The following is an 11,920-nucleotide window of genomic DNA, read 5'->3' as shown; positions in this document are numbered from 1 at the left end:
AAAAAAAAAAAAAAAAAAAAAACATATTATATGGCACATGTGTACACATATATATTTTATATGTTGGTTTCAGACATATATGCTTATAAGGAAACTGCTTTATAAGATGTTTGTGAAGGTCTTCTTGGTTTCATCAAAATACGTGTTTTCTTAAACTTTTGATTCAGGATTTTTATACATATTAAGGAAAAAACAAAGAGTTCATGATACCTGAAAAGGTAGAAAAGTCTTGTGTATATTTCTTTTGTTTTCAGGTGAACCAGAATTTAAGTATATTGGAAATATGCATGGAAATGAAGTAGTTGGAAGAGAACTGCTATTGAACCTCATTGAATACCTCTGTAAGAACTTTGGAACAGACCCCGAAGTAACAGATTTGGTCCGTAGCACTAGAATTCACCTTATGCCATCTATGAATCCTGATGGGTATGAAAAGTCTCAGGAAGGTAAAGAATAGCAGCTGACTCTTAATATTTAATTTTCTTTTTAAATTTTTGCAATGCTGGGGATTGAGCCCAGGGCCTTCACACTGTGCTATATCTGTAGACCTTTATTTTTCTTTTCTATTTCAAGGCAGGTCTCATTAAATTGTAAGTTGCCCAGACTGGGTTCAAACTGACGTTCCTCCCCTCTCAGTCTCCCAAAGTGCTGGGATTACAGGCTTGTGCCACCATACTGGCTTTAATGGTTAATCTTTTGGTTATCATTTGGCATGATTGTTTGGGGGTTAGAAGAGAAATTGAATTTGTTGTTTCTTTGTTTTAAAGAATTATTATTTATAATTGGTTTTAGCTCCTGTACTTTGTGTATCACTCCTGTTTTCTGCATGTTAAGAAATTTGCTGTGGTTTTTCCTTCCATTAATCTGCCCGTGTCAGTTTTTTTTACTAGTACATGTTTGCAGTACATAATGTTTACATTCATCCTGTAGAGTTGGTACATGTACATAAGACATCTTAATTCCCTTTTTCATTCCTGTCTCTCATTGCTGGGACAAAATACCCAACTCCCAAATTTAAAGAGGGAAAGGTTTGTTTAGCTCACAGTTCGTAGAGGTTTCAGTCCATAATCAGCTGCCTCGAAGGCAGGGTGGCATGGCACAGGGCAACACTTCAAGGTGGCAGAAGACAACAAAAGCAACAACAGCTAAAGGGGAGGGAGCAAGCCTCTTTCCCTCCCTTATATTGTATGCAAGTTGCCTGCCCTCAGGTGGGTGTAGCACTCACACCATCCTCATGCCCTTCTCTTGCAAGACTCAGGTGGTTTACAAAATGAAGACCCAGGCCTCCTGCTGAGTCACTTAGTTAAACTTCTAAACTTCTCAATTTGACACAGTGAACAACATCTTACAGCAGTATGGACACGTTCTTTATACCTGAGGATGAGAACTGCTGAGTTAGTTAAGCTTCTAGACTTCTCAAGTTGACACAATGTTCAATATAACAATTTCCTTTCCCTCTTGTCCCTCCTGTCAGTTTATTATACAGTAAAATCATCAAATCTTTGGTGGGAAAAGAGGAAAATTTGAAACTTCTTTACAGAATCATAGGCTGGGGAAAGATGGGTTTGTTCCGTGCTAGGTGTCCTGTGTATGCCTGCTCTCCCAGCTCTTACTATGCTGCCCTAGGAGAGGTAGGATTGCCTAGAGGAGGCAAAGGAATGGGACATCAGTAATTTAGCAGGATTGGAACAGAACTGGGCCGAATGTAGTCTGGCTTCCAATACATTTGGTTTCATTTTTCATTTATAAAATAAGTTCCCAATATAATAATTTAACAAGAATTTTAATAAATAAAAGTTATTACTAAATTTTTAAATACTATTAAATATAAGCTTGATCACACAATGAATGATCTAGCCTATTTTACATGAATGAAATTTAAAATGTATGAAATTCAAATAACTAGGCAATTGAAGGTTATATACAGCTAAATAAAGGGATAGAAGCTTGGGCTTCTTGCTGTCCCAATGAAGGGAGTTGGCTCCAGGCTATGAAAAGTTGAAGGGAGAATGCACCCAGAGAGCAAGAGTTAGCTTGTTACATAGGTAAAGTCTGATGGGTAATAGCTACCTTGGTCATCTCCGGCTAGGCCAGGTGTCAGACCTCCAGTGTCTTTTTCCTATTAGAAATACTTGTCCTAGGGAGAAAGGAGAATATCAGATAGAAAAGCTTCTGTCTGCATTTGCTGTTTATTGATATAAATGGAAGCAGATTTCTTTTTACAAAAGGACAGCTTTTTAGAGCTATTCTTATATCTGTAATTTCTCTGAATAACCAACTTGAAATGTGCCCAGTATGCAGCTGCATGATTGATAACTTACACCTGACCACTGGGACAATCGACTGGTGTTAATACCCAGAAGCTCTTTTGAACAAATAGGCTTAGATTAATCCTAATATATTTTAAATATTCTCTCCCTGAGAACTTTATTCTTTGTCAGGATCACAAATCCCCTCTACTAGCTTTACCCCCAACACTTTCTGAAAGGAACTAAGTGCCACTTGTGAGCCCTCTAATTGTTTTTCTCATTTACTTGCAATTTTTTCTCATTATAATGTCAGTAATAGGGCTCCCACTGTATACTAAAATGGCGTATACACAGTTAAGTTTAAAGTGAACCCAGTCAGTTTAAATTTCCAACTGTATCCTTAGGTAACTTTACCTTTTTGTGATTACTTTAATGTAAGTATACTATACTTTTTATTTGGTCTGTTTCTTACATCGTAGTGAGATGTATTTAAGTAGAGTAGAGCCCCTATCTAGTCAGTAATACTCTGACATTTTGATTATATCATTGTGTGTGGATTACTGACAGTTGAGAAATGCTTTAATATAACTTAGTGGAATTAGGTTTTTCCTTTCAAAGTATATATAATATAGAAAAGATATATTTTTAATAGAGAAAAAAATGTATATTTAGTATCATCCAGTTGGATTCAGTTTAGATAATCCCAGGTTTGTTGACAGCTTTGAAAGTGTCCTAATCAGGAACCAGCCAAACATATGCTTTCTCTCCATCAAGCCTGATCACACTATTGACCTGGGCCGCCTCACTTCACAGCTTGTTTGATCTGATGCTTGTTGGCCTTGACATCCACAATGAAGAACACAAGTGTGTGTTGTCTTCTGTCTTCTTCATGCCTGACTCTATGTCATGGGGAACTTGATAATGTCATAGTGGACAAGCTTGTCTGGCCTGGAGGTGCTCTTCTAGGGATATTTGGGCTGCCTCTGGAGTTGCAGTGTCTTGGGCTGCAGGGAGATGGGTAACAGGAAGATCTCTTTGTGGCTGTAGATGCCTTTCAGCACTTCCTTCTTGGCCTTCAGAGCTTTTGCTTTGGCTTCAGCTGTGGGAGGGGAAGGAGTTTTCTTGTTTGTATTCAGCAGGGTCTTCGTAAAAATCTGGAAAATGTGTCTTAATCATAGTGGGATAGAAAATAATGAAGCCTGATGTGTTCACATGTACCTTTGAATTAAGATAGCTGAAGCAATGTGTGTTGGATTAAAATAAAGAAATGGGGGAAAAAAGAGTCAAGTTATATTGTGTACAGGTGCAACAGCAAACAGAAACACTGAAATGACACCCAGGATTTAGAGGCAAATTTATTTAACATAGGACAGGCACTAACAAGGAACCAATCCTTATAAAAATGTCAGGCTCCAAAGGCCCAAGGAGGGAGGGAGGTTTTTATGGGGTTACACAGGGGAAGTATAGAGGTAGAGTACTTGGCCTTCTTTGATTGTTTTTTTACTGTATGCATTGTAGTGCCCAGCTGTGCATCACAGTGACCAGCCATTTCTGAGACAGTAGTAACGGGGAGTGTAACAGGAACTATTACCTGGGCAACTAACAGGCTGGCTGGTAGGGGGGGCGTCACAGGTAGAAATTCACTATACTGAATGTGATCATTATGTATACCTAAAATGGACCAATAAACTTAGTTTATTGAAATATATATATATATGTGTGTGTGTAAAATATATCTTAAATTGAATTTTTTATCCTGCAGGAGATTCAATAAGTCTAATAGGCAGAAACAACAGCAACAACTTTGACCTGAACCGAAATTTCCCAGACCAGTTTGTTCAGATCACAGATCCTACCCAACCAGAAACTATTGCTGTAATGAGTTGGATGAAGGCCTATCCGTTTGTACTATCAGCAAACCTGCATGGAGGTAAGGCAACTTTATATTCCACTAATTGATTCTTGTTAAGAGAATTTGAAAATCCTGGTGAAATTTTATCTGTTTATTGTCTTAGGCTTTCTTAATTTTCATTATTCTGTTACTGCTTCTGTGGTAAGTGATAATAAAGATTTTTTTCTTATTGCTTGCTAGGCCAATTTCCTGACTGTTCTCCCCAGGCTCTTTTCCCCCTTCCTCCTCCTCTTCGTCCATACCCCATTTCTAGCCTCCATACCCCCTTTGTTTTCCTCTTGTACTTCTCCTCTCTTTTCTTTTCCCCCTCTCCTTTCTTTTCCCTCCTTCTTCCCTCCCTCAGTCTTCTCCCTCTTCTTTCGTTTTTGTCTTCTGTTTATCATCGTCCTCCCCGCTCCTCTTCATGTGATAGTTCTTCAAGGGTTTTATATTTATTCCTCACACTCAGAACTTGGCAACCTGTTCTTTTTCATTCATAAAAATTGAACATCAACAGTTCATAATGTTTAGTCCTATTTTCTCCTTATAGTTTAATAAACCCTTTTCTGTAAGTATAGATTTTGACATTCTCTTACTTTGACTATATATATATATATATATAACATATATATAAAATCTAACTGCAACACAGTAACGTTATTCTCATGTAGGGTCTGGGCTTACCACTTCCCATCATTCAGCAACAGTGGTTTGGTTGACAGAATGAGAGGTCAACATTAAAAGTCACCACAGTCTCCAGCTAGGTTTGTGAGGATAAGAGTGAAGGTAGCAATACCTACAAGAACTGAAAACATATGTGCAAATAAACTCGTATATGAATATTCACTGTACATGAGTGTTCATTCAGTATTGTTCATAAAAACCAAAAAGTAGAAATAGCCCAAACAATCATCAGCTCATAAATAGGTAAATAAATGTGATATATTCATATAATGGAAAATCATTTGGCATGAAAAGGAATTGAGTACATGCTGCAATATAGATGAACCTTGAAATATATGGTAACAGAAACCAGTCACAAGAGACCACAGGTAGTATGATCACATTTATGTGAAATGTTCAGAATAAGCAAATACATAGAGACAGATGATAGGTTAGTAGTTGCCTTCAGTTGTAATGAATAGTTTAGGGAAGGAAAGGGGAAGTGGTTGCTGAGTGGTTCTGGGATTTTTTTTTGGAGTCACAGAAATGTTCTATAACTAGCCAGGCACAGTGGTGCATACCTATAATCCCAGCACTGTGGGAGGCCAAGGTAGAGGATCCCAAGTTTGAGCTCAGCACAGGCAACTTAGTGAGATTCGATCTTAAAAATGAAAGAAAGAAAAAAAAGGAAGGAAGGAAGAAAGAGAAAAAGAGAAAAAATTTTGAAAGGTTAAGGATACTTTAGTGTGAAGGTCCTGGGGTTCAATCCCCAGTACCAAGAAAAAAAAATGTTCAATAACCAGATAGTAGTAATGGTTGTATAACCCTGCAAGTACATGAAACACTTTTAAATGAGAGAATTTAATAATATGTTAATATTTTGTCAATAACTTTTTTTTAAAAGACTGAAAGTATTAGCATCATGGGCAACAAGAAAGAAATTTAGTGTCAACATTTGTTGGGATGTCCAAAAGAAGTATTGTAATTGAGATTTTATGGCACATAAAATATAGCCTTTCATTTTAGAATGATAGTACATATTTACAGATATTTAGATTTAAGGAAGTAAGTTAAGAGTCTCTAAAAATTGTTTTGGAAGACTGCCAGTGGTACGGAAAAAAAAAGACTCTTGCATGGACTGTTCTCGAAAAATTATATAACAATTATAAAGTTACACCCTAGCTGACAGAATGCAGTTTCCTTTTTTAATATTTTATGTGCTTTCTGGTAATGTTTGATAGAAAACACTTTTTATTTTGAGTTTTTAAAAATATTCCTAAAGCACTTGGGAGACTGAGGCAGGAGAATTACCAAGAGTTGAAGGCCAGCCTGGACTACATAGCGAGAAACTGTTTTAAACGCCACCCCCCAAAATTTTTTAAATAAGTCACAGGTTATATTGGCAAAATCTGAAACTTACTGTTACAGTCTAGTGAAAACTAGAGTCACACATTTACATCATGAGTTTGAGAGACATGTTTTTCTGCATGACATATTTTGTTTTCTCATCTTGAAATCTGGCAAAATCATTTTAAAGTTGTTTTGTTTGTTTTTTCCAGTACTGGATATTAAACCCAGGGCCTCTACAGCGAGTTATATCCCCAGCCCTTCTTTTCCTATTTTGAGACATAGTCTCACTAAGCTACTAAATTGCCCAGGTCAGGCTCAAATTTACAGTTCTTCTGTCTCAGCCTCCCAGAGTACTAGGATTATAGATGTGTACCACCATACACAGCTGTTTCATTTTTCTCCCCTTTTTCTTGCTCTTCTTCCTCTTCCTCTTCCTCCTCCCCCTCTTCCTCTCCCTTCCCTTTCTCTTCTTCCTCCTCTTCCTCCTCCTCCTTTTCCTTTTTCCCCTCTCTCTGTCTGTCTCTGTATATGTGTCTGTGTCTCTCCCTGTCTCTATCTCTGTCTACCTCTCTCTCTCTCTACCTCTCTCTCTCTCTCCCTCTCCCTCCCTCCCTCCCTCTCTCTCTCTCTCTCTTTCTAGTACTGGGGATAGAAGCCAGAGCCTTCACACTGAGCTACACCCCCAGCTTTTTTTTTATTTTGAGCTGGGGTTTCACTAAGTTGCCCAGCCTGGGCTGGAACCTTCCATCCTCCTGCCTCAGTCTCCTGCAGTGCTAGAATTATAGATGTGTGCCAGCTCTCTTTTTCTTTTGGTTTTGTTTTGGCTGCAATAGGGAATAAAAAACTTTCTCTACTCTCTTAGGTTTATCAGCCAGAGTTTGAGTTAATAGTTCTAATAGGAGAAGGAAAGCATTTAAATGTTAATATTTAAGGGACATATTCATTGGAAAAAAGTAAAACTCCAAAAGAAGCAATTAGACTGAAAGATTATATACTCTTTTAACCAAGGGTAATACATGTGAAAAGTGGCTACACAAAGGAAATAGAAAAAAAAAAAAGAAAACATATCAACAGCACGATATTTCGTGACATGAAAATTATGTGAGATTTAAATGTCAGTGCCAATAAAGCTGCACTGGTAGTCGACCATGAAAAAAAAAAAAAAAAAACAAAGGAAATAGATTCTAATAGGGCAGTAAACTGTGGAAATCCTATTAGGAAATGTATGGGGGAAACTAATGGAAGATGTTTTAGTAAGATTTGTTTGTGTACACTGTACACTCATCTTAATCTTGACTCTATGTCTGATAATAAGTATGTTTTGTTCTTCCTGGTACCTGGACCACAACTTTTTCATGGGGAATATATACTCTGCATCTAGGCAGAAAGGGGGAGGCAGAGAGCCCTTCCTGCATCTGTTTTCCATTGTCATCAGCTCAAAGTAATATGCCAAAGTGACTCATTTTGAGATGGCACATTCTGATCCCTTTCACTGCCATTTTAACAATTTAGAAGAATTTTAAAAGACTATAGAGAAAAGAAAGATTTTTTTTTTAGATTTTTTACATTGAATTTATGTGTGTGTGCAGTGCTAGAGATTAGACCCAGAAAGCATTGAGCTACTGCCCAGCTCTTTTAAAATTGTGTCTTGGGACAAAGTCTCACTGAGTTGTCCAAGTTGGCCTCAAACTTGCAATCCACCTGGTTCAGCCTTGGGCATAGCTGGTATTACAGAGCCAGGTGATACTAATTTTTAAAAACTGAGGTGAAATTCTCAATCAACTATTTCAAAATGAAAAACTCCAGTGGTATTTAGTGCATTCATAATTCATACTCAGTAATTAACAATTTACCACCTCTATTTTGTTCTAAAACAGTTTCATCTTTCCAAATAGAAATTGCCTGTTAAGCAGTTGCTTCCATTCTCCTCTGCTCTCAACGTGTGGTAAACAGCAGACACTGTATTCTATGTATGGATTTATCTATTCCGGATATTTCATATAAATGCTACCATACAGTATTTACCCTTTTGTGTTTGGCTTCTTTATGTTCTTAGGGTACTTTCATGCTGTATCATTAATACTTCATTCCTTTGTATGGATGAATAATATTCCATTGTATATATATATACTGTATGTGTCACATTTTCCATTTAACCATTAAAGGATATTTGTGTTGTTTCCACTTTTTGCTCGTTTGTTTGTTTGTTTTGGTTTTTTGAGACAGAGTCTTACTATGTAGTCCAGGCTGGCCTTGAACTCACTTATGTAGCCCAGACTGGCCTCAAATTCATGGCAATTCTCCTGCCTCGGCCTCCCAAGTACTGGGATTACAGGCCTGCCCCACCATACCCGGCCTCACTCTTTGGCCACTGTGAATAATGCTGCTGTGGGTATTGGCGTATAAGAACTTGAGTTCCTGTTTCCAGTTCTTTGGGGTGTGTATATACTAGGAATGAATTGATAGGTAACAGGGTAACTCTGTGTGTGCCTTTTTGAGGGATAATTATACTAACTCAAGGTACACTTTTATATATTGACCATGCTGGACAGTAACAACTTTATTCTTTTTTTCCTATTGTCTGTCTTTTATTTTGCTCTTTATTTACATATCGGATTTCTCATATAAGAAAAACCATGCGATATAAGTTTGTCTGATGTATTTCACTTAATGTTATGTTTTCAAGGTGCACCCATTCTCCTACAAATGACTCAAGTTTGTCTTTCTTTATGGCAGATAGTACTCTGTTATGTATAAATACCATATTTTTTATCCATTCATCTGTTGATGGATATATAAACTGCTTCCAAGATGTAGCTATTATGAATTGTACTGCTATAAACATGAATATGCGTTATCACTATAATATGATGTCTTTAACTCTTTCAGGAAAATGCCTAGAAGGAAAATAGCTGAGTCAAATGGAATTTCTAGTTTTAGTTACTTGAGGAATCTCCATACTGATTTTCATAGTGATTGTACCAGTTTACACTCCCACCAACAATGAAGAAGTGTTCCTTTTCTCCCACAGCTTCTCCAGCATTATTATTTGACTTCTTGAAGATAGCCATTCTTTCTGGAGTGAGATGGAATCTCAGTGTTACTTTAATTTGCATTTTTCAAATGGCCACTGATGTTGAAATTTTTCCATGTATTTATTGGCCATTTGTACTTCATCTGAGAAGTGTCTGTTCATTTCAGATGCCCATTTTTTAAATTGGGGAGGATCTAATATTTTTGAGTTCTTTATATATGCTGGATGTTAGTCCTGTGTCTGATTAGTAGCTGGCAGTAATTTTTTTCTCATCCTGTAGGTTGTCTCTTCACTCTCTTGGTGGTTTCCTTTGCTGTGTACCTTTTAAATTTGATAGATCCCATATGTTGATTTTTTTGGTATCACTTTTTGTGCAACCAGAATTTCTGTCCAGAAAGTCTTTGGCTGTGTTTAAAAAAGTTTTTCCTATTTTGTCTTCCAGCAGATTGTTCTTCTGTTTTAATATTTGAATCTTTGATCCATTTTGATTTTAGTTTAGTGCATGGTGAGAGATAGGTTCTAGGTTTAATCTTCAGCATATGGATAGGCAGTTTTCTTAGCACCATCAAAGAGGCTATCTTTTCTCCACTGAAAATGTTTGACCTCTTTGTCAAACATAAGGTAAGGAGTGAGCCTAGAGCTGTTTCTGTATTCTCTATTCTGTTTCATTGATCCACAAGTCTATGTGTGCCCATACCATATTGCTATCACTGTAGCTTTGTAGTATAACTTGGGATCGGGGATTGTGATGCACCTTGCCTTACCCTTGTTTATTGCTTTCACTATTCTAGGTCTCTTTTGTTCCATATGAATTTTAGGATTGCTTTCTCTAGTTCTATGAGGGATGCTAATGGTATTTTGATTGGGATTGCATTAAGTCTGTATAACAGTTTTGAAAATGTGGCCATCTTGACTATATTGGTTCTATCTATCCAGGAATAGGGGATATCTTTCCATTTTCTGATTCATTGCAGTTTTTAAATTTATTTTTTGCAGTACTGTAAGGCTGAAACTCCAAGATGCTCTACCGCTGATCTGTATCCCCACCCATGTCAAATTTTTCAAAAATTTCATGACAGGGTTTTGCTAAGTACCCAGGCTGGCCTTGAATTTCTAATCCTCCTGACTCAGCCTCCCAAGGAGTTGGAGTTACAGGTATATGACACTGCTCAGCTGATTGTGGGTTTGATTTTCATTTCTCTGGTGACTAATGATGTTGAACATTTTTTTATATTTTCATTGGCAGTTTGTATATCTTCTTTGGAGAAATAGCTGTTCAACTCCTTTGCCAGTTTTTGATTATGTTTTTCTCTGTTGTTGAGTTTGAAGAGTTCTTTATATACTTTATATATTCTAGGTATTAGACTCTTAGGACACGGCTGATTTGCAAGTATTTTCTCCCTTGTACCACTTGTGGTTGTACTTCCTCAGTCATGTCATGTCCTTTGATGTATAAAGAGTTTTAATTTTGCTGAAGTCCAACTTACATATTTTTCCCTTTTGTTGCTCATGCTTTTGGTGTTGATGCTAATTATTTGCTGAGATTCTGGGTATTGACCATTTTTTATTTTCATATATATGTATAGCATATTTCGATCATACCATCTTCGCATTTCCCTCCCTTACTCCCCCCTTTGTTCCTTCCTCTTGTCTAATGATAGTATCTCTTGTACCTTTATGTCATCTTTTTTTAAGATTCCATGTATTAGAGAAAGCTTGTGATACTTGTCTTTCTTAGTCTAGCTTATTGAGCTTAACATGGTGATTTGCAGTTCCATCCATTTTTTTCTTCATAGCTGAATAATACTCTATTGTATATATGCTCCATTTTCTCTATCCATTCATCTCTTGATGGGCATCTAGATGTGTTCCACAGAGAAGTAGAAGCTCTGTTTTTAGTTTTTTCAGCAGCTGTCATACTGATTTGCATAGGGGCTGTAGTAATTTACATCCCACCAACAGTGTAGAAGTGTTCCTCATTACCATGTCCTCACCAGCACTTGTTGAATTTTGTATTCTTGATCATAACTATTCAGACTGAGGTGAGATAGAGTCTGAGTGTAGTTTTGGCTTGCATTTTCCCCATGACTGAAGAAGTTGAACATTTTTTAAAATACTTGTTGGCCATTTATACTTATTTGTCCATTTATTGATTTGGCTTTTAAAATTTTTTTTTGAAACAGGTTCTTACTAAGTTGCCCAGGCTGGGCTGGACTTGAACTTGTAATCTTTCAGCCTCAGCCTCTCATGATGTTAAATTTTTAAAAACTGTTTATATATTCTAGATGGTAATCCTCTGTCTGAAGAATAACTGGCAAAGATTTTCTCCCATTCAATATCCTGTCTCATCACTCTGTTGGGTTTTTTTTGCTATGTGAAACTTGGATTTGATGATTCTTGTTATTATTTCCTGTGTTACTGGAGTCCTATTCAGAAAGTTTTTGGATCTGCCTTTGACTTCAGGTGTTTCCTTTTAGCAGTTTCAAAGTTTCATGTCTTAATCCTAGGACTTTGATCCTTTTTGAGATGAGTTTTGTACAGGGTAAGAGGGATGTAGTTTTAATCTTCTACATATGGACATCCACTTTTCTCAGCACCATTTGTTAAAGAGGTTGTCTCTTCTCTAACATGTTTTTGGCTCCTTTGCTAAGAATTGCATGGCTATAGTTGTGTGGGTTTGTTTCTATGCTTCCTATTTTATTCCATTGGTCTACATGTCTATTTTTGTGCAAG

The 11,920-nt window shown here is 36.9% G+C and overlaps 1 protein-coding gene across 2 annotated transcripts in view; it reads left to right on the top strand.

Annotated features, from left to right (window-relative positions):
* Nucleotides 1–11,920, top strand: part of Cpd (carboxypeptidase D) — a gene marked incomplete in the record, with an annotated part of 66,332 nt that overhangs the window by 27,333 nt on the left and 27,079 nt on the right. For both annotated transcript variants that reach the window (XM_005402656.2, XM_013503460.1), the window contains 2 exon segments: nucleotides 255–446; nucleotides 4,012–4,179. In XM_005402656.2, the coding sequence (XP_005402713.2) occupies nucleotides 255–446; nucleotides 4,012–4,179 (360 nt within the window).

The sequence above is a fragment of the Chinchilla lanigera genome, unplaced genomic scaffold (genome assembly GCF_000276665.1).
Source record: "Chinchilla lanigera isolate Chin_1 unplaced genomic scaffold, ChiLan1.0 scaffold00080, whole genome shotgun sequence".
Taxonomy (NCBI): Eukaryota; Metazoa; Chordata; class Mammalia; order Rodentia; family Chinchillidae; genus Chinchilla; species Chinchilla lanigera.
This window is presented reverse-complemented; position numbering and strand designations above follow the sequence as displayed.